The 24,263-nt window shown below is 41.1% G+C and overlaps 2 protein-coding genes across 6 annotated transcripts in view; both read left to right on the top strand.

Moving 5' to 3' along the window:
- LOC311236097 (annexin A4-like) overlaps nucleotides 1–9,814 on the top strand; it is a 29,651-nt gene extending 19,837 nt beyond the window's left edge. For 2 of the 3 annotated variants that reach the window (XM_084323701.1, XM_084323699.1), the window contains 4 exons: nucleotides 3–98; nucleotides 3,800–3,858; nucleotides 6,825–6,947; nucleotides 7,133–9,814. In XM_084323701.1, coding sequence (XP_084179827.1) covers nucleotides 3–98; nucleotides 3,800–3,858; nucleotides 6,825–6,947; nucleotides 7,133–7,192 — 338 coding nt within the window. In that variant the 3' untranslated portion in view covers nucleotides 7,193–9,814. The remainder of the gene's footprint in view (nucleotides 1–2; nucleotides 99–3,799; nucleotides 3,859–6,824; nucleotides 6,948–7,132) is intronic. The other variant, XM_084323700.1, reaches the window with a different exon arrangement.
- Nucleotides 9,815–16,248: 6,434 nt separating this feature from the next.
- Nucleotides 16,249–24,263, top strand: part of LOC311235350 (disks large homolog 5-like) — a 100,824-nt gene continuing 92,809 nt past the window's right edge. Inside the window, exon 1 of one of the 3 annotated variants that reach the window (XM_084322787.1) lies at nucleotides 16,249–16,602. Coding sequence is in view for 2 of the 3 variants with exons in the window: in XM_084322785.1 (XP_084178911.1) it covers nucleotides 17,083–17,401 (319 nt within the window). In the remaining variant the exon portion in view is untranslated. Of the gene's footprint in view, nucleotides 17,402–24,263 lie in introns of all 3 variants that reach the window. The other 2 variants (XM_084322786.1, XM_084322785.1) reach the window with 2 other exon arrangements.

Below are 24,263 nucleotides of genomic sequence, written 5' to 3'. Positions count from 1 at the left end.
AGTCTTTCATGAGTACCAGCAGATGTGTGGCAAAGACATCGTGAAGAGCATCTGCCGGGAGATGTCTGGCGATGTGGAGTCTGGCATGGTGGCTGTCGGTAGGTAGTACCTTTATTTACCCAGGGTACATTCACTGAGCTCTTTCCCAGCAACGCCCTGCTTCACACGCACACATTTAACACACATTCACATCAGGGAGCTGCCCCGGTAGTACGACCACAGTTTACTACTGTCATCTACTGCACAGGCAGCTCCACACAGTTTACTACTGTCATCTACTGCACAGCTCCACACAGTTTACTACTGTCATCTACTGCACAGCTCCACACAGTTTACTACTGTCATCTACTGCACAGCTCCACACAGTTTACTACTGTCATCTACTGCACAGCTCCACACAGTTTACTACTGTCATCTACTGCAGGGGTTCCCAAACTTTTCAGGCCGGGACCCAGAAAATAAGGCGTCAGAGAGCCGCGGCCCAATGCACATCGTCAGGCTTTTTTTTTTTTTTTTTTTTTTTTGCCAGGCGACCGATTTTTTAAGCCAAATATCACTTCAATGCTATTAAGTTAGTTATTCATTTATATGTGCTATTTATGAGAGGGCTAACTTGTTGCAAAATAATAATGATACTAATAATAGCCTCATTAAAATACTATTGTTGCTTCGGTTGTTTTCAGCGTTTTATGTGCATAATCTGTTATTTAGTTTGAAATGTTCGTTGAAATAAGTTGATTTTTTGTTTTTGTTTATTTATTAAGTTAATATAAAACCATATAGTCACATTTTAGAATACAATAGAATATAATTTTAGAATACAACTAGAAACACTGTCCTGGCCTGCTTCTGGTAAGTTCAGTGGCCTGACAAATTTTTTTTTTTTTTTTTTTTTTTTTTCTTTTTTAAATCATCTCGCGGCCCTCCCGTGGCTGCTCGCGGCCCACCTTTGGGTCGCGACCCCGACTTTGGGAACCACTGATCTACTGCACAGCTCCACACAGTTTACTACTGTCATCTACTGCACAGCTCCACACAGTTTACTACTGTCATCTACTGCACAGCTCCACACAGTTTACTACTGTCATCTACTGCACAGCTCCACACAGTTTACTACTGTCACCTACTGCACAGCTCCACACAGTTTACTACTTTTAGTGAGAAAGTGAAAAATGTCTATTTACATATACAATTACATATTAGACTGTGAGCTATGTGGAATACAGTACACTACATGCGTGCTTCACTATTTAAAAATAAATGTGTTATCACGATGTTATCACTGACTGTATGTACCCCGGGACAGATCAGTCAATATTTGTGACAACAGTCTCTCCCGAAGCTACATTAGATTTACATTTACTGTAGCTGATGCTTTTATCCAAAGCGACTTAGAAATAGATAGAATAGAATAGAAACCTTTAATAATCCAGAGGGAAATTCGGCACTACAGATCGCTCACATTGAACAACAATAAACAACAAATTGCGTACAACAAGGGCGGCTAGGTGGTGTAGTGGGCAAGGCACTCGCCACCAGTGTGGAGACGCTAGGATTCGCGTGTTCGAATCCAGCTCTCCACATTGTTTTTCAGTTTGGCTGGTCGTCCGCAGTAATACACATTGGCCGTATTACGGGGAGGGAAAACTGAAGGGTGGGGATCGAACGTTGTGGACAGCGACTCCTACAAGTCGGTTGGTGCGCCTGCGCAGTAGAATCAGGAAGTGTCAGGGGCAGCGTGAGCCTCCCACGCGTTACTCCTCGACACTGAGAGATCGAGCTGCGCAGGTGAAAAGATGCGACTGCTGTTACCTCAAGTACCGGAGGGGACTTGTGCTATGTATGACTTAGTCCACATTGCAGCCGGCTTGTGGGAGGCAAGAAACAGCGTTCGTGACAGGGGAGGGTTGAATTGGATGATACGAAATTGGGATGGGAGAAAATATGGAAAAATGGGAGAAAAAGTGGATAAAAAAAAATTGCGAACAACAAGTCAGCAGGAGGGGTACACCTCTGGCAGCTGAGGGTCAGTGGTATTGTTCGTCTAGCAGTGTCGAACTTGAGTGCTTCACTCTCAGTATAGACATACTATAGGTATAGCATAGTAGGTAGTAGTATAGACATAGCATAGTACATAATAGTACAAACATAGTACCATAGTACATACTATAGTAGATGGTAGTATAGACATAGTAGCATAGTACATATTGATAGTAGTACAGACATAGTAGCATAGTACATGGTAGATAGTATAGACATAGCACAGTAGATATAGTAGTATAGACGGTACATAGTAGAATAGACAGTAGATAGTACAGACGGTAGATAGTAGTATAGACATGGTAGCATAGTAGATAGTATAGACATGGTACATAGTAGATAGTAGTACAGACATAATAGCATAGTACATAGTCGATGGAAGTATAGAGACATAGTAGCATAGTACATAATATTACAGACATAGTAGATGGTAGTATATACATAGTAACATAGTACATATTGATAGTAGTACAGACATTGTAGCATAGTACATGGTAGATAGTATAGACAGTTACATAGTAGTATAGACATAGTAGATAGTAGTATAGACATAGCATAGTAGATAGTAGTACAGATATAATAGCATAGTAGATGGTAGTATAGACAGCATAGTAGATGGTAGTATAGACATAGCATAGTAGTATAGACATAGTAGTACAGATACAATAGCATAGTATTAGTACATAGTAGATAGTAGTATAGACATAGTAGTACAGATATAGCATAGTAGATAGTAGTATAGACATAGTAGATAATAGTACATAATATAATAATAGCATAGTACATAGTAGCATAGTACATAGTAGATAGTAGTACAGATATAATAGCATAGTAGATAGTAGTATAGACATAGTAGCATACAGTAGTATATAGTAGATAGTAGTATAGACATAGTAAATAGTAGTACAGATATAATACACAGGTAACCACTTTTGCTTCATTTCTTTGATGGCTCAAATGTATGCTCTAGTCGATTTTGTGTTTTGAGCACAAAGTTCATCATAGATCTAGCCTCTTTATTTTGCTCTCAAAGTGCACCAGATTGATTCATTTAACTTTATGCATGCCCCCGGACCCCCCTAGAGGGGCCGAGGTTCACCCACCACAGTCTCACAAAATCCTGTGGGAAACACTGAGATAGTAGTATAGACATAGTAGCATAGTACATAATGGTACAATTCTAGAAACCAGAGAGGGAACCCATGGATCTGTGATGCCACCTGGATGTTGAATGTGGAGATGCTCAATAGAATATTAATGTAGAACTGCCTTTTTGGGTCTAAGATGTTTGTTTGGGTTCTTAGACATAATTGAGGTTTAAATGTAGGTTATAACCAGTTGGCGATAATGGAATATAAACCTAAACCTAATTTGTTTTTCAGAACTATAGAACATTAGAACATTACCTAGTTCCAGGAGTTAGTCCCAGATTTTACATCCTAGTTGGAAGGCTCTCTCTCTCTCTTGATTTCTAGCTTCAGGAGAGAGTGGTGCGTGTTCACAAATATTGACTGAACTGTCCTGGGGCACAGGAAAAACATGTCAATTCATTAAACGGGTGGCATTGACCTTTTTAAGTCACATAAACATGAACCGCTTCCATTTCTGACACGCATGGATTAGCATAGCTTTTACCGAATCACAGGTCTCTTAATGAACTATGAGAATCTTCCATTAAGATATTTATGGCTTTGAAGTAAAACATCTGCCGGCCTTAGTAACTAACATCAGTGTTTTTTTTCCCCCTCTCACCTTCCAGTGAAATGCATCAAGAACACCCCTGCCTACTTCGCAGAAAGGCTGCATAAGGCCATGGCGGTACAGTATACTGCTTTGTTTGTATAATGTTTGTATTCTAGAATGAAAATCGGCACCAACCTACAGTTTGTGTGCAACACTGAAGAGTGCTGGGTGAGGGGGGTCACATGTTACAAAGTAATCGCATTACTTTTTCCTGTAACAAAATAATGTCCACCATTACTATTCTGTTTTCAGCCTAATAAAGGTAATAGGTTGCTACGGCCTATACTGTATACTGGTATTGTTTTCTCTGTATTGTTATGGATTCACAGAAATATTGGGTAACACTCAGTTATAAGACCTTTATAAGGTATTTGTAGATAATGAACTACCGGTAATCATGAACAAATCATTTATATACATTCGTAAATTATTATTAAATCATTTATAACTATTTGTATAACATTTACAAATTAGTTCTACATTATTTATAACTCATTATCAACATTGTTTGTACTTGATTTGTTCATCATTAAATAATGTTTAATGTGTAGTAACACATTTGTAGATGCTTTGAAAAATGGATATGAAAAAACTACTATACTGTACCTCCATTTATTTCATTAAGTTCCATTAGTTCATGTTCAACAAATGATTTGTTAAGACATTCATAAAACATCTATAAATGATAATTATTTGTATTTTCGATACAGCCTGAAAATACAAATAATTATTACCCTTGTGTCATCATCACATACCGCAATATACTGAGCACACATTAGGAACAGACGCATAATTCAAATGTAAGTTATGTAACCTTAGCGCCCACCACATCAAGTACGTCTACACAACATATAAGTTGTAGGTCGGAAATGATGGAATAGATTTACCAACAAAAAAGGTGTTTAGCCTGCTCATACCTTAACACATTCGGGGCCATTGGGCTGAGTCTAATTAATGTCAAGAGGACCGGGGAATGTAAACAAACATGGGGCTGTTTGTACAGCTAAATCTATACTTTATAGTATTGCTATCTGTCCATTCTCATTGTCAATTGAGTCCATAAACCGTCCCTTCAAAATGGCTTAAAGAAAGAAAAAAATCATCAATAGGTTCTCATTTTATAGCGCCGTGAATATAAGCGTTATACGGGATTTGGGACTAGTATATTTTCTGGAAGGCTAGATATAGAGCTAATAGCTGCTAACGTTATATCCAATGGCATTTCCGTTTTACAGATGCTACAGAAATTACTCAAACTGCATATGATCGGGACGATCCCAAAGCATGTATGCATGAAAGAGGGGGGGGGGGGGGCGGGGGACGTCGTTTATTATTATTGATAACCAATAACCGTGTTCGTCTAACTAGCCACATAGGCCGATCGCCTGGATGGCTATCAAAACAATGCCTGATCGGGCTGTAATTTACGTGAAAAAGATCTTACCGTGGTCCGGGCTGATCCCCCTGAGCATTTCCCCGTTATCGATCGCCATCTGGTAGATCGATATGTCCATTGGCTGATGATAAATCCCCTTATTGCATGGTGAAATATGCAATCCAAAACGTAATCCAAGCTACATGCTGCACATCCAGAATCCTGCTACTGAAATCTCCATTGAAAGTTAAAAAAAAAAGACTGATCCGTTCAGCCACAGGGCACACTGCATTAGCGCGATAGCGCCCCTAAGAGGATATGGCCGGTATTGCACCTTCTCGAATTCATAGAGTAGGGTAAATCTGCAGTGCCGCTCGGCGACCTTGAATAGGTTATTAAAATGGAATAAAAGCAATAACAACTTCCCACGGATATATCCGTGCCTCTGTCCACAAAGGGTGGAATCGAAACACGGAGATCTCCGTGCTTGGGCGGGAATGTGTTAAAAGCGTGGGGCAGCACGAATAACTTGGCTCTGCTAATGTATCAGGCTTCGATTCAACAGACGGCAACACACGTGCAGTCAAGTCTCACTCACGTGATACTTCCTCTACATACTCTGTCAATACCTGGCCAGGGCACTCCTGGGTCCTAGTGCCCCCCATGTTACACTATGTTATGCACATGTATTTTATATGTTAATAAAATTGCATTTATCTATAGTCCTAATTCTGTCACTGTTTGATGTCACAAAGAAGGGTGTATCCAAAAGCTGTCTACAACATTTGTAACAGGTGATGGAAAAGTAAACAAATGATTAACTGTATTAGACATTTGTTAATGATGAATAGGCTTCACTTCAGATTAGGGCACACAATAGCATCTGCAAATGATTTATAGATGTTTTATGAATTTCTTAACAAATCATTTGTTGAACATTAACAAATAAATGGAGGTACAGTATAGTCGTTTTTCATATCCATTTTTAAAAGCATCTACAAATGTGTTACTACACATTAAACAACATTATTTAATGATGAACAAATCAAGTACAAACAATGTTGATAATGAGTTATAAATAGTGTAGAACTAATTTGTAAATGTTATATAAATATAGTTATAAATGGAACTACGCCCAATCAATTTCAGAATTCATAGATTGTATTCATCTGGTCTAAGATGGTAGAAAGAATATTAGTGAAAATGAGCAATTATCTTATCAAATCCAAAACCTAGAGTGCTAAAACTTAAACTTGTGATGTCATCAAGTAAAGTATAATGTCTGAAGCTGCTCCATAGACAATAAATTGGGGAGGATTTTATAGATGACACTAAGAGCAGCCAGGGGAATGTTCTGAGTTCATAGGTTAAACCGGTTATACGCCAGAGACTCCTGAACACGGAGAGACCAATTCCAAGTCGATCTGCACTTTCTCGGCCAAGCTATAGTCACTTTTCCACACCTACTCCCGAACTAGGTTCATCAATCTGCGCATGTCACTTAAATGTCAAGGCTCTCATCCACATTCATTCATTCTCTCCTCCATGAGCTCAATGTAACACGGAAGTGCAGTGGTCTATCCAAAATAATCTCCACCAATACTCTGCCCTAGCAACAAGCCCTAGCAACAAGCCCGAACACCAACTATGAGTTATGTGTCAACAGGGGGCAGGGACCAAGGACAGGACCCTGGTCCGCATCATGGTCTCTCGGTCTGAGGTAGACATGCTGGACATCAGGCAGGAGTATGTGAAAGCCTACGGCAAATCACTGTACACCGCCATCTCCGTAAGTACCGATCAATGTCAAATCGACAATGTTTTCTTAGTTCCTCCCTTCCCCGTTTGATCATAAATGTGATTGTGTGGTTGATTCCTGGGATGGATTTGAATAAAGATTCCTCCTGTTTCTGTATACAGTATCTCCCTCTCTCACAATCTCTCTCTCTCTCTCTCTCTCTCTCTCTCCCTCAGGGTGACACCTCTGGAGATTACAAGAAGCTGCTGCTGAAGCTGTGTGGGGGAAGTGACTAGAGTACCAGGAAGACACCCCTCCTATAAGGACAGTGTAGTAGTCCGTATTATAACATTGCGCCAGGAAGACACCCCTCCTATGAGGACAGTGTAGTAGTCCGTATTATAACATTGTGCCAGGAAGACACCCCTCCTATGAGGACAGTGTAGTAGTCCGTATTATAACATTGTGCCAGACAGGACCATATAACAGCCTGAGATGCATGATACAGTTAACATCACTCTTCACAACAATATTCAATCAATATTATTCACGTTTGACAGTTTACACATTTTTTGTTTGACTATATTTTAAAGAAATCAATACGTTTTTGCTACTGCTTAGCTCTAGACCAAATAGTTAATATATGTACTATATTGATATACGATATCAAGATTTTTTATAGTGTCAGTGTCAACTAACTATAGCTTTAGTCGTCTCTGCAAGGCTATGCAATTCCTATGCACTTATACGCTTTTCCAGTGTAGGTGCCTTTCGAGAGCCAGTTGCATCTCTTACAGCAATGGGCCTCAACGTCCTCAACGAGGTTCCAGCAACTACTCTGATCGTAATTTCACTCTCTGATGAGTCCTTATCTCCTTGCCTACAATATAGCCAGAATTCAGGAATAAGTCCTAAGCCATAAGTCATCTTCTCAGATGTGGGGCCCTGAGACATATGCCTTGTCTCCATTAGCTATGGTCAGCCTGGCTGGGGCTAGCCATGGTCTAGCATTGTATGGTATGGTTGGGTTTGTGTCTCCATTGCATTTCTTCTAAACTCTCTGGTTGCTAGGCAAACTCTGGTTGCTAGGCAACCTTTCAAAATTCACACCACCAACTGTGGTACACAAGCTAAACTATGATACAATTGTCCCTGCCGGCTTTGGCCATGTCTGGCCAGGTTGTTGAAAGGTGTGTCCCAGCCAGGGTCCAGCCAGGTTTGGCCAGGTTCTAAAGATAATGGAGACGCTGACTGTGCGCCAGACAGGCCACGGCACGGCTTAACCCTGGCTAGTGGAGACGAGGCCTAATGTGTATCAATTATGGGTAGGGTTGCTCACTTTCTCACTACCAAATAAGGGACAAAGGGGTGGCGTGAAATGAACACGCGCTGAAGTTTATTTTTGTTGTGTTTCACTTTACCTCTTAAACACCCTCTCTCCGTCAGACATGAAATAACCCCAAATAACCCTATCTGGGTTTTTCACAGGAAAAAAAGTACATGAAATGTTAACTTTCTGTTGTATGGGCCTGTCAGTTTAGTTGTCAGAGCAGACCTGTTCCTCCCTTTTTATAGACAATCACTCAAAATCAGTAATGTTACAGCAAACACAATCATTTGATACGCAAGGAAACATCTGTGAAATAAACAAAATTTGGAAGATCCATCTTGATACGTTGAGTTCCCTGGAGGCTCATGGCAAAGCCGAAGGGAAAGGGTCAAATTACATCCTTACTATGTGAGAGCATTCTATACCCCGAACAGCGCTGTCCATTGTCCTGAACAGCATTCTACACACCGAACAGCACTGTCCATTGTCCTGAACAGCATTCTACACACTGAACAGCGCTGTCCATTGTTCTGAACAGAGTGCTATCCTCTCCTTATCGCAGAGAATTTGGCAGTCAATATACAGGACAAGGGAAGTCCCATATGGGACAAACCAATTTAGCCCAATATACGGGATGTCCCGGTTAATATGGGACAATTGGCAACCCTAATTATGGGGGTCCTTGACATGAAAAAGGTTGAGAACCACTATCTTAGAATATTTTATAGCTCCTATGATTTTCTTATCAGCCAAATACCACTTTTATTTAGTATTGGAAATATGAACAGTTCAATGTTGCCTTTTATGGAATGCTGAACACCCAACGCCTATATATGGAGCTTACACCTATGTCAAGGTTACTATCAGTTTATTAAAGTCCATTTTTACTATCCATACCTGAGTGGTTGTAAGAAATGTAATCATTCAATTTTTTTGCTTTGTTATTATTGCATTTACATTAATATGTCAGCACTGCATTGCAACATTTCCATTTTTACATAATGTGTTACTGGTTTCTATGTTTTGTTGCCAGTAGATGGCTCTTGGTCCACATGAAGAGATGTCTCTTATGGGTGCATAATGGAGGGGGGGGGGACTGTATTATATGTATCCCACAATGCAAAGCATCTATACCATCCTCTTTTGCTGATGGCAAAAATGTGCCCTAACATTTGCTACCAAACAGAGCTGCTATTTCAGTTACCAAATGGTACAGCTAATGCTAGTTAGTTAGTGAGATGGTCTTTTGATCAGCAGTAGCTAATGATGGCTGCAACATTTGGTAGCCGACATTAACTAAATTTCTGGTGCTAACAGAAAAGAGGATGTGTTAAATGCTGTGCATTGTGGGGTAGATTATCTGTGACATCATAATGGCAACCATACTTAATATAGTCTCCTGTTAACTGGATTTTTGAGGTAGAACTGAGTATTGTACTAATGCTATTTTTGTCACAGTCCTCGCAATATGATAGTTGTTGGGTCATTGAACTTAAATGGATGTCTATTGTCAATTACTAACATTTGATAATTGTGATATCGCCAAGCTGTCAGTCATTTCAATAAAAGTGTATTGCGTATCACAATTTCTCTGCATGGACAATAGGTGATGTTTTGCCATTTAAAGAAAAAAAACCTGAATGCTGATTCTCTGGTGTGAGACAATAGGTGATGTTTTGCATGTTTGATGTTGAGTGCACAATGGATCATTTACATATCAAAGCTTTCCATTTCTACCACCTTGGCCTAGATTATGAATGCAGTAGTCAAGTCACCCTGACGATCCCTCTTCAGAAGAATAAGCCCTGCCTCATGTCAGAAGGTGGAAGTAATAGCTTACATAAGTGACTCCCTACGTGTATGTGTGTGTGTGTGTGTGTGTGTCACACTCTAATGTGGGGGGGGGGGGGTGTTAAAGTTTCCTTTTACAGTTCATTGGCACACAGCAATATAGAGTATAGTGGCACAGCACGGAGCCTTTCTGCAACCTATAAATAGTTTTCCATGGAGGATAAGACACCAGCGATATCCTATAAGTTTTCCCCCGGCTATGAGTTTAGCTGCAGAAAGAACGGGATCATGTTAGAGTGAGTAGGGATTGTCGGGTTGATTTGAACTCTTTTCATTCTAGACTTCCATAGCTTTCATTGACCATCATGAGAATGTTCAGTCCTCTTAACTTCCCCTGGAAGAGTTCACTTCATATTTAGCATGTCTTGTATACACACACACACACACAGAGTGAAGAGCACAAACTTAACAAGGACAAAAAGGGATGAACATGATGTCTGTAAGCACGCATCTCCTCGCAGCAGTGAATATTTACTACGATACATCATCAGACACATGGGTCAAAAGGAAACCGGGCCTCCTGTGTGTGGTTTGTTACTCAGAGAGAGAACAGCGCTTCCTTGATCCTGTTTTCAAGACAAAATTACTCCTAATTATTAACACGGATGCGATTGGGGGGCCGAGCTATTCGTTGGCGCTAGTGTGCCCTTTACGGAACATGAACACACACATGGAAATAATTGTTGTTTCCAGCTGTCTACTGGAGTGTGGCATGTGCATAAGTGAGTCATGTCGATCGATAACATCCTCCTGCGTCATCAGTGCTGCTTGTGTTAAGACTGGACCTCAAGGTCGGCCTGTGATGAGCTGTACAGTTCCTCACCCCCCCCCCCCCCCCCGGAGCCGTCTAGCCTTCTAATGGACTGACTACTACGCGTGATGGGGCAGGTCGTCTCTCACCCCATCTTGGCAGAGGCGAGCACTATATTTCTGGAAAAACCTTGTCATCAAGTATAAATTCTGAAGCTGCTCCATAGACAATGAATTGGGTAAGATGGTAAAGGTGACACTGAGAGCACCCAGGGTAATGTTCTGAGTATATGGGTAGAGAGAACACTACTATATATCTATCTAGTGGTGGCGGTGGCCATTAGGGGCCATGTGGTATGTGGTAGGGTATGTTGTAGCATCAGCATTGTCAATACCGGGAGCTTGCACACCAGGGCACAGGTCTGTTGAAGTTGGCAATACGGTTTTGGGGCCTTTATGTAATATATTCAGAGTGTAGTTCCATAGTATATAGGCATGTTAGACCTTATTTGGCAATGGGAGGGGGTTTCTTCATTGAGCATTTATCCTTACGGCACAAGTATATTGTGTTTTATTTTAAAATAATACTCTTGTTAATAATAATAATAGATCAAATTTATATAGCGCCTTTCATAGAACCCAAGGTCGCTTCACAATCGGGACAAAAAATAGGGCTAGGGAAATAGGGGGGGAAAAGGGGATGAGGGAAGGTAATGGATAATGGACCTAATCTAAACTAACTGATAGGGAAAAGCCTTGGTGAAGAGGTGTGTTTTTAGAGCAGATTTGAAGGTGTCCAGGGTTGGGCCCTTGCGGATTTCGGGGGGGAGAGAGTTCCAGAGGGTAGGGGACGCCACGCTGAAGGCTCTGTCCCCAAAAGTCTGTAACCTGGTGCGAGGGATGGAGAGGAGACCTAGATCAGAGGATCGTAGGTTCTGGGATGGAGTGTGCTGGTGGAGGAGATCAGACAGGTATCGGGGCGAGGGCATGGAGGGACTTGTAGTGAGGTGAGGAGCAGGAGTTTGAAGGTGATGCGGAACTTGACTGGGAGCCAGTGGAGGTGGATGAGGGTGGGGGTGATGTGCTGCCAGGGCTTGGTGTGAGTGAGAACCCTGGCAGCTGAGTTCTGAACATACTGGAGCCTGTCCAGGGCTTTGCTGGGTACCCCGAACAGGACTCCGTTACAGTAGTCCAACCGGGAGGTGATGAATGAGTGGATCAGGGTCTCAGCCACAGAGTCTGAGAGTGAGGGTCGGAGACGGGAGATGTTTTTGAGGTGGTAGAAGGCAGACTTGGTGACGGATTTGATGTGGGAGTGAAATGAAAGTGTGGAGTCAAGGGTGACGCCCAGGTTACGGACTTCGAGAGACGGGGAGATGGAACAGCCATCAACGTGCAGGAGATCTCCAACCTTCCCGAGCAGTGTCTTGGGGGCCACAAACAAAGATTCTGTGGTTTCACAAAATCAGTCTCCAGTTCATCGTCAGTGGAGCAGCTCAAGACTTTATACCTGATGACATCACCAGTTTGATTTTACTTCCCTGGGTCTCTGGCTTTGGGAGAGAGTAGCTCATGTTCACAAATATTGATTGAACTTTCCCAGGCCATGGAAATAAGCTAATGAAATTGTTAATCTGGGTGGTGTTCCTTTTAAAGGTCCCATGTCTTGCTATTCCTTGCACTATTTGGGCAACTTTACACAATTCCTGTGAGTCTATGGAACACATCTGTAAAGTTTTTTTTTTTTAAATTCATTGTTTTGTATTTCTAATGAAGTACTAAAATTTCTACTTCAGGATTTCAGGCTGTCTCCGCCCAGCCTCGGAATGCGATTTGAGTGACAGACCCCCACCTGTAGCTCCGCCCATACTACTCTACTAACGTCAAAGTGAACATAATACACAAACAAATATGGCTCAAGCATACGTTTTCGAATACAATACAATCCACAAAGGGATGACACCGAAGCAGGTACCCATGCCATACGATTTTGGGAAAACAAATGACAGGAAGAATAAGATTGCTCTCTCACTCCGTCTAACACACACACACGACGCTTGTATTAACGTTCGATTTTCTTGGCGCAAACAGCTAAGATAACCCCCCCCCCCCAAACACACACAAGGAACATAATCATTCATTCCCAAAGGTCAGTGAATACCACTACCCACTTTCAAAACCACTCTCAAAGAACACCTACGGGAGACTGCAATTCGAAACTGGCCCCTGTAAATGTCCTAACCCAACCCCCTCCAATGTACAGTAAATGCCCAAGTATGGTTTTGTCAATATTTCAATGTACAGGTTTGCTTGTACAGTTGTACAGTGTTCGAAGTTGGTTAAGCCCTGTTCTAAAAAAGTGGAATGCTAATCAATCAGCCTTATCTGAAACACATTCTAAAATAAATAAATACGAATATTTCCCCCAATCAGCCTAATTTGAAACATAGGTACTAAAATTAAAAAAAATATTTCTATTGAAATTGATTGTTTCAGTCTAATCTATATATGAAACCAGCCTTGCGTGTCATTAGCTAAGCTATACAGACAATCAGCAAAGTATAGCACTGACAGAGTAGTTGATTAGAATGGAATTTCCCCCAACCAATGGATATGGAATGAGTGGTTAAGTGACATTCGGTTGCCATGGATTTAATCCCACTTTAACCCTCATGACTGATAAACAAATTACAAACCCAAGGATTAAAGGAACACCACATAATGAGATATCTGCAGCAGATATCGCCAGTATCCAGTCTCTCCCTATCGTGCACAGTAGTGTGCAATCCTGTTTTATTTGAAGCGAAAGTTGTTTTAGTGTGTATATTTCTGTGTGTGTGTGTGTGTGTGTGTGTGTTCATGTGTGTATGAACAGTCTGCTAAATAACAGGGATGTGAAGAACAGCAACACACACTATCTACAATAATGATGACAACATCTCACAAATAGTGGCTCCCACCTGTTTTGACAATATGCTTAACTTGTGCAGCACAAAAAGCACAAGTTGGATAGGGATAGCTCCATTCATTAGAGCTGCTGTAAAGATGCACTTCACAGAAAAACAATGCTGATTTATTTTGCACATAATCTCAGACACATCCAAAAACTCTAAACAGTTTTGCACACACATTATTGAGAATAATTAGTTTGAATGTGGCCACCAGTGATGTCACCTACATAATTTCATGGTGCTGTAATTAACACAAGACAAGGATTCAATGTCCCCGATGACATCACTGGCCATATACAAACTAATTTACTCTCAATAACTGTCAAATTGTTACGGTCACGGTGCAAGATTATGTGCAAAATAAATCTGAATTGTTTTTGGTGAAGTGCACCTTTAAGAAATCTGCATAATGCCACAGCATTCCAGTTCAGTTTTTTTCAGCGAGAGCCATATGGATTTTCCCTGTTAAAAAAAGAGGCAGCTGAGTCGTTACATAATCATTTGAATTGTTAAAGCTGTTTAAAACTTAAGTGGGACGATGTATAAGCGCGCACTGTGCACAGAATTAAGCTCAACCGCCCATACACAGCGTGCCTTCATATTTTACTCCATGATGAGTAATTCATATTGTCAATAAGCGATACATTGTAGCTTCATAATGTCATTATCAGCAATCTTAAAGCAGATTTAGTCATATCTCAATTTTTTTTTGCATGTAACAATTACTATAGAAATACTCTAGGGAATCACTATAGCATGTCTATGCTAAAATCACAAGAACACTATAGTAATTGACCATATTTTTCTACAATATTCCACAGAAATGCTATGGTGAATCACTACAGTATTTCTGCGGTCAATCCATTGTGAGTATAGAAATAATACCACAGGAATACTATATAATCAGTATTTCTGTAGTAAATATCTAGTGTGTATGAAAAAACAACACAGGAATGTACCGTAGTTCCTTTTCATATGGGGCTGCCTGCATGCCATCTCGATGCTGGGGACATTACATCTAGTCAGCCCAGTTGGCTTCTTAGAGTCTCAAATCATGGCAGATGTGACTGCTGCCTCAGTCAGGATCCTCCGTTAGGGATTATATGGAGCAGAAGAAAGCTTATAAATGCACATGTCAAGGGACAATTCAGACAAAGAGATATCTTCTTAAGGTGCTTGTAGCCTAGGCATTCTATTTAGTCAAAAATGATAATGTAGGCTAGTTTCCAAATGACATTTGTATGCATTATAACACTGCATAATTCATTATAATAATAACCACATTAGCCCAGTGACGTAAGACCAGACGCAACCGGTGAATGATTCTAAACGTTCTAATGTTTACATAGGCTAATGTAAAAGCGTACAACTTCTCTCTGTCACACCCCCTCCTAATAGACAGTCTCCTCCCCACCGCATTCTCTCCCCGCCATATGTATATTTCTCTCCCACCCACCCACCCCATCCTAATGTACAGTCTCCTCCCCACCGTATGTATATATTCTCTCCCCACCGTATGTATATTTCTCTCCCACCCACCCACCCCCTCCTAATGTACAGTCCCCTCCCCATCATATACTCTGTCAGGATCTATGGGTAACAGTACTGTATATTTGCATATCTTATATGTCACAAATGTAACGGGCTGTCCCCGACTAAGGATTTGGATGGTCGACTATGATTGGCCAAAATTTGCCGTTAGTCGACTATTGGTCGACTAAAAAATATAAAAATAAAAACGTATAATATTTTTAAATTTTTTTTTATTTAATTTGAATTTTGTATCATTCCATTTGGGCTGTGGGGGGTGCTTAATGTCTGTAGGAGTCGACTGAAGGCTTCTTGTCCTCTGCAAAAGCATGCAATTGGTCCACTGATGGATACATCTTGATATTTGTCTAGTCTAGTGTTCATTAGATGGGTGAAATCCTCTTTCAGTGCCTCTGTGCCTGTTTTCGTAGGCAGTTAGCCTCTGGTATGCGTGTCATTCGTGTTAGCCACGCTTCTAGGCCTCTTTTCTTTTGGAAAGAATGATAAAAAAATTATAATAATATTTTTTTGTATTATATTCGACTAAGAGGTTGGCCGGTCGACTATGGCTCCTTTCGACCGATTAGTCGACTAATCGACTAATAGGGGTCAGCCCTCTCATGTATGTTGTGTATGTCATAAATGTCACTATGAATTGAAAATGGGGGACCCTGATGTAAACAAGACAAACGTCTTTCTCTGGTCTGCATCCCCTTAACAATTGTGTGTATTGCCGTATTGTATATTGTACCCATTCTGCAATCTGTTAAATAAAGTTTTCATTCATTCATACATTGTGAAGTTTTTGAGTCTGTAGAGGCTAAAGTCAGGTGCAATTGGAAAATAGATCCCGCCCACTATTACCTTACATGGCCATGGCACGAAAATATGATTGGCAGAGAGCTACAGCTGCTGAAACACAGTGAGACATGGCGGAGTTTGCAGTTACATAGAGAAAGCTCTCCCAAGAGTTGCTTGCTACAGTTTTCAACATGTAGCAGAAGAAGGATCTTGGTTCGTTTGTTTCTGTGGCTGGGATGATATCATTGTTTGTTAGAGACCGTGTTCTCTAGAGAGGAACGAGGGGGGACAGTTGGGACCATGTAGCGCTGTGTGGGGAAATGTATTGCTACTTTAGTGCAGTCAACAGCCTTGGGCAACAAATATGGCTACTTGTGTCTCCTTCGATGTTGGGTCGAAAAGCGAATCAACTTGGCGCTGCACACACTACATGTCGGGTTCTTCTCCGGAGTGAAGGGTCGACTGGAAAAGAAACTGAAGAAGAGTCAACAAGGTCAGTTGCATGAGGGGGGATTCTCGCTTTAACAAAGAGGTGGTTCTTTTTACGGAGGTTTGTTGGAGAACAACTGCTACTTTCTTTCGGAGCCGCCGTTGTTCGATGTCGTTGGTTTTTTCGTGCCGCGGCGCCAGAACTTTTCTTCTTTCTGGTCGAACTTGTTGTTGGTTTTCCTCTCGCCATTGTTTCCAGTGATCGGGCCACTTCTTCACACCTATAGCACCCAGGTCTCTGCGACCCTGTCCATCCAGCCGTGTGTCTGTGTGGAGGAGGGTCGTCTTTTATTCTTCAACTCTACGCCCATTTCCCCCTAGTTATTAATGGACACATGTGATAACTAGCCCCAATTCACACATCTTTGTAAGACTGTTAAAAAGTATGAAAAAGGGCGACCCCGGTGTCTTTCACGACCACCGACTTTATTCAAGTACCGGTATGTGATTCCTCTTGATACCGAACCCAGAAGAAGGCTGAGAGATGGAGTCCAAGCACAAAGAACTGTTGGATCAATGTTACCAGAGTTTACTGGAGTCGATCACAGACGCGGACCGAGTGGTGGATGTGTTGGCTCACTCTGGTACCCTGAGCCCGTCGGAATGCTATGAACTGGGCCACAACTGTTCGTCCAATTCGGAGAAAGTGGACCTTCTCTTGAAGATGCTGATCAGTAAGGAGAGAGACCATTTTCGAGAGCTGTGCTCGGCCCTGGAGAAGACCCACCCTCAGCTGAACTCTGCTCTTCTTCTGAACGGCGTGGGACCAGTGGACCACACATCTGGTGAGAGACACACATCTGGTGAGAGACCATCTCGTGTATATATTGGTGTCAGTTAATGAACGGTTAATTATCATGCCGTAATCGACCAATTAGGCGAATTGGTAAATCTGGTATGTCATAAATGATATAGATGTAGCAGTACTGTCTATCTGTATGTCATATATGTTATGATGAATTGAAAATGGGGGACCCTGATGTAAACAAGACGAAAGTCTTTCTCTGGTCTGCACCCCCTTAACAATTGTGTGTATTGAGCCGTACTGCAATCTGTTAATAAAGTTCGCAATCAATCAATCAATTGATGCACGCAGTGCAATAGTAGAGTTTCAAGTTTTGTTTTATTTGTCACACATATAATGTACATTACAGTCAAATGCTGTATATATGTCCCCTGAGATTGTGCTTCATATACAGTAAACTATACAAAATATACAAACTAAAGTTCAACCTAAAGTACAAAGTGAAGAAGCAAGAAGCAATGCAAGAAGAAACCTTGTGGAAGTTGTAGAGTGCCAGAAAATACAGTGTGTATTCAGGCTCAACTAATAGTCCTAGCATCCATCCACTTGTTCACCTGCAAAGTAGTTCACTATTGGGTTTGATAACATGGCACATTTTCCAGCACTGCACGATCCAGCAGTCACGATAATAATAACAATATGACACACACCATTGTGAAGGGCAGGACTTTCCTTTGGGCAAGAACAGAGAGAGAGAGAGAGCTGTGCCATCATGTGACTTTATGCCCATGCACACTTACACTGCTCTGCTTGTACGCTTCTCCCTGGTCACTAAAAGGGCAGCCACTGTTTTAAGTATTTAATGGACATAAATGACACGAACAATCAATGTGGTAGTGACAGTAGGCCTGGCTATGCTTTACTGAAAGGAGGGGGGGGGTCTATGCTTTACTGAAACGGGTAGTGGTGGGGTGCGTGAAATCAATAACATCCTGTCAAAGTAAAATTAATGAGAGTTTATAGTACTTCATCAGGGTCCTCTGTGGTTGTATTGTAGACAGTGGATAGACACAGTCAGGAGTATTATAGTCATTTATTTTGAGTGATGTTTATGACGAAGATAAAATAAGACTAGTAGATCTGGATTTCAATATAGTCTACACTTATTATTGTACAATTAATGCATTTGACGATGGAACCCTGAATAAGAGGGGTAAGTCAGCAATATTCCCCCAACATATTGTGTTTATTTTTTTGACTCCTGAAACATCATGGACATGGATCTTGATGTTCAGGCCACGGAATTGGTTAAAAATATATTTAAAAATCTCGGTCACATGTTCAGAGAGCTGTTGGCTATTGTCTTTCCCGTCATTCCATTTTAGGGTTCAAAGTACACCAAGACATAGGCCTAATTCTGGTTTCAATTTGACTCTTCAAACATTGTTTGTATGCAATGAAAGGATCAATGCTATTCTTGATTCAAAGAAATTCTTCTGTTTACATGCTGTCATGCAGGAGGACCTGTTTTAAATCTTACCAGACATGTACTCATCATCTTTCAGGAAATAGCCCTAACTCATTCAGCATGGAATAATGCATGATAGATGACTAATCAACTAACAGACTCTTGGTCGACTGAGACCAAATCCACCGATTAGGTAGAGCTGGGCGATGTGGCCAATAATATATCACAATATTTTTCTTAGTTTTGACAGCAATATATGATGGTATTTAGTTTTCCAGTAAAAATGAGTAAAAAAAAATTACATAGTTTCATGTCTTTATCTTGTGCAAAAATATCCAGTTTGTGTCTTTTCCATATCTAGCCTATATATCGTGGACATAGTAAAAACCCATAGCTTTGCATGGATCCATGACGGTATATCCTTCACGTTTGGTATACCATCCAGCCCTATGATTAGGCTAAGGGGTCCAGTCCTAAACAAGAGAAATAGCCATATGATGTCTTTGCTTCAATACTACCGTTGTGTAATTGTGTGGTATTACACAGTCAATTACACAACGGTAGTATTGAAGCAAGGACATCATTACAATAGACCTATCTCAAACCCTGCCCCTTTTCTTGATCCTCCAATCACAGCTGTCGCTTACCTCGGACAAACTTTGATTGTACGAGGAAGTCCGAGGTAAGCGACAGCTGTGATTGGAGGATCAAGAAAAGAGGGCAGGGTTTGAGATAGGTCTATTGGCACTGTAGCCTATTTGTGGATGATTGTACTCATGAACTCATCTATTCTACTGGCAGTGTAGTGTCTTGTTTTGTTTGCATGAAAATAACAATCTTTAGCAGATGGTATTTTTAAAGTTAGGGCGAGATGATCACGGCACATATCACAGCCTCCAGCACTATTCTATTTTGGGCTGTATTTACCCCTCCCCTGTTTCGCATTCAGGATAATTTGGGGAAGGAGGGGGTAAGGTTTCTCTTATGTGCTCATGAAAAGTGCCTCTTTCCATCCACCCCCCTCTTTGAACCTCTCAAAATTGGTTTTCTATTTCTTCTTGCGGCTTATGTTTGAAGCTGCATGGGGGAAATATCCTTGCAGTCATGTTTTACGATGCTAATGCATTCATCATCGGAATCGATGTTAGGAAAACTGCACTAACATGCAACACTGATTCTAAACATCTAAGTATCTGTTTGATGCAGAGAGCAACAATCTGAACTACTACTTTTACTGAACAGTGTAGACATAAACCATTAGTTTTACTGAACGGTGTAGACTTAATTCATTAGTTTTACTGAACAGTATATATTTAAACCAGGGGTCGGCAACCTTTACTATCAAAAGAGCCATTTTGCCCCCTCCTGCACAAAATAAAAAATCTGGAGCAGCAAAACCTATTTACCCTTAAAATGAAAAGTGTATAATAAAGTTTTATATATACTTATACTATATATAGAGAGGGATTGGAATTTATTCAAAAGCGTATTTCTAGTATGTATCTATTGTTATTTTTCATTCTGTCTCAAGTGTCGGAGAGGAGACGGTCAGAAATGACAGCTGGCACCAAATCCATTCCGAATAAGAGACAACGGACCCAGTACTTTGTTGGTGGTGTGAAAATATGCCTACAAACATTAAATATCTTTGGAACCGTTTGTGTTTAAATTTTCAGTTCAGTTCAGTTCAGAGTTTTTATTTGCCACATGGAATCATACAATCAGAGTTTCTTCATTACACAATCATAAATATCATTCCATGGACAAAAGGAGCAGGAAGAAGAATAAATCTTATAGTTACCTACGGTCCTCAAATTGTATCTGAATCGGGAGATTATCTTCTCTCTGTGGAGAAAGCTACAGTAGGTTGCAAGGTTGCCCTGACGACAGACAGCTGGACTGCCCTGAGGACCGAAAGCTATGTTACCGTCACTTGTGGGGGGATTCCCCAGGCTGGCAGAGCTGGCAAAGCTGGCAGTACCTCCTGTATACCTGCGACGTCGGTACCACCCGAGTGAGTGTTTTTGGACTGATTGTGACCAGGCTGCATGCGCTCCCGTCTGACACCCCGGGACCATGTGAGTCAGTCTGAGACAGACTATTTATGTTCTATGTAGGCTATCTTGTTGCAAAATAATAATAATAATAATAATAATAATAATAATAATAGCCTCATTGAAAATACTCTTGTTGCTTCGTTAGTACAGTTAGTTGTTTTCAGTGTTTTATGCACCTATCTGTTTAGTTAGGCATATTGGACATTTTCTTCCAATACATGCTTTAGATTTTTTTGAGTGGCGAGCATACAGGTAAGCCCCCATCGTTAGTAGTGAAAGCAAATTAATCTGTCTACTTTGAATTGAATCCTTTTTCTCAGAGACTTTTCTTTTTTGGATTTATCCATGGTTAGCTTATTGGGGTGTCGGAAACTCCAAGATTAGCCACCTGCTGGGAGAGGCGCGGGGTGTGACGTATATTTTAGTTGATGAAATATTAAGCACTTTTTTATTTCAGTTCACAGTATTTAGTTTAGTTTATTTGACTATTAAAATTAATTTCATGTTACAACAAGTCATGCATCCTAAAATTATCAAGGATAGCACAAAAAAGTCAGACTTATTTCCATTGTGGTCCTTGGTCTCAGCAGCACATGTATTACACATATTATCATCAGCCTACAGTATATTGCTAAAAATATAATTAAAAAGTAAAATACAACATTATTAATAAAATAATCAACTCAATCTCTAAAATAAGAGGTGTTCCTTTTGGAATTATAGTTATACCCATCTGTGCAACCCTAATTAACACTGCATTCTAATGGCCCTCGTTTTAGATACAGTATATTCTCCTCACAGAGGCAACTCGAGCTTTGATCCAATAGTTGGAGGAGTCTACGTGTTAGGCTGTGTTTTAGCAGTAATATACCGTAATTCCTCCAATAGTAACCCCGGCTTGTATTTGTTTCAACTGTAGCGGGTACCAGGCTTGTATTAGGAGGAGGCCTGTATAAGAGGGAGGCCTATATTTCAAATTTTCAAACGGATCATAATGAATAAATCAACATTTTGTGTCAGTTTGAACCCAGTAAAATGTACTGGGTTCATTTATTGAAACCAAGTACTGTATGAAATAGTAAACAGTGCAATTACAGGTGGTCACTGGTAATTTCAACGTTTTCAAAGTGAAATCAAGTAACTAGCTCAGTATGCAGCTCAGTATATTAGTAACCCGGCTTGTATTAGGAGGCCGGCTTATAATTGCTTAGCTCAAGAGCGCACCCGGCCATTAATAGAGACCCGGCTTGTATTTGAGACCCGGTTACTATTAGAGGAATTACGGTATGCACTTGTACATTGACCCTTGCTCAGTGCCGAGCCGCATCTTTTGCATTTCAAAAGAAATATTTGCATTGGTTGTTTTTTCTTCTTCCCGGCCAACATATTGTGTCGTCGTAGTACTCCGTGAGCCTACAGCTACAGCATCCCAGGCCTTTTTGGCAAAGCGTAAATTATGTATTTGACTCTGTCCTCATTATTCACGATGCAACTTCAGCCGGAAATATGGGTCAATATTTACCTAGTCGTTTTCCGTATTGTGCAGCATTTGGCAAACACACTCGTTATTGAAATGATCTGTATAGTTGTTTCCCCTACTGAAGAGGCTCATACGTGGAACACCTTTTTGAAGCTGCAAGCAGTGCTGCCTGAGTGCCTGCGCAGCCTGTTAATAGTCACAGGTCACAATGGGCAGAGCTGCTTTTACAGTAGGGTTGTTCACTACTGGGCAGACAGGTTCCTCCACTGCACCAGGGCCCGTCCCAGGACAACAGTAGCTTGTTATAGCCCAGGCTTCCACTAATAACGCACCGTCAGCAACCTGCTGTCTCTGTAGACTGCAGTCAAGTTGGATCCCAGAGGCTCTGAGCTAGATAATCTATGATCAGAACAGGGTCCGATGAGTAGTAACAACTGAACAGAATGGGACCGCAGCTCGGGGGGTGAAGCACGGCACTATGACCGACCGCCAGGGTTAGGGGGTTTGATTCCCACTTGGGGGGGCGTTCCATGCTAAAATATGTATGCACTCGATAGATTGAATTGAAATGTATTGTCATCGTACAGTACAACTGAAATAAGTTGGCATCTAACTAACCAGAGTGCAAGGTAATGGTAAAGTGCATAACAATACACAGTGATTAAATGGAATAATATATAACAAAGCTAATATATGAGTCATACAAAGAGTCATATATGCTAATCTGATGTATGTACAGTACCGTCTTTAAACTGCTGGTAGAAAATGCATGAACGCCACAATGCTGTGGATCTGCAGCATATGCATAATATATGGAATAGACTTTTAGGGGATTGTTATAGCCCGAGGTGTCTTCCTTTCATTGTTAATAAACCGAGATATTCTATACGTATTACTTTTATATAACCGTGGCTGCAGGGGCTTGGCTGCAAAGGCCTTTTTTGTGCTTCAGACCGTTCTCGCTTGTCTTTTGAGGAACAATAAAATGACGGCAGCGTATCAGAAGTGGGTGGGTGTGTGTGTGTGATGCCTGTCTCAGGGCACGTCCTCTTGTCCTTTCCAACTTACTTCAAAAACCGTGCACGGGCACTTCGTGGTAGGATGTTGAGATACTGGGCGCGTTCACGCCGCATGAGTCTATTCATTTCTGTATTACTAGAGAGAAGTGTAGGGAAGCCAATCGTCTCCACCACCTTAACTTTGGCGTCTTTTATGGCACTTGTTTAAAGAATTTTATATCACTGATGAAAATCAGGCATGTGAACCGATTGGGTCTAACGGGAAAAACAATGGCCCGGTGCCATATGAGTCGGATGATCTTCTTCTACAATGTGTGTAGTGGAAATTGATTTGTTTTCATGTGTATACTGCCAACTAGAGGCTTTGATTCATTCTGTAATAAGGTTACTGATCCCCATCACTCTTTATACTAAGTGGCAGTAATATGTATAGTTCATTGTTCCAACCACCACTGTATCTCAACTGAAGAAGCAGTGTCTTCTTTGTAGCTTTAAAGGAGATATATATTTGAGTCCTTTTCAACAAGTTAATATAGGTCTTTGAGTTTTTGCATTGCTCAGATTATGCATTCTAGCAGCCTCTATACCCCTCTGTTTCAGTGCTGTTCTCAATGGACTGTTTCTGTGCCTGTAACAATCATCTAGCAGTGGTGCACAAGCCTGCACCGTTGAACGAAATTCAGATACAACTTTCAGACTAGATGTCGCAGATCAAATATCACTCAAAATCCAGCAATAGCATAGCAATCTTACTGTTAGAAATCTTGGAGGTCAGCGGTCAGGTGGCGTAGCGGAGATTGTGTTCGTCACCAACACCGGAGACGCTGGATTCGCCTGTTCGAATCCAGCTCACAGCTCCGGCGTTGTCACCAGCTTGGCTGGCCGTTCACACTAAT

This window comes from Notolepis coatsorum (assembly GCF_963971535.1).
Source record: "Notolepis coatsorum genome assembly, chromosome: 10".
Classification (NCBI taxonomy): Eukaryota; Metazoa; Chordata; class Actinopteri; order Aulopiformes; family Paralepididae; genus Notolepis; species Notolepis coatsorum.
This window is presented reverse-complemented; position numbering and strand designations above follow the sequence as displayed.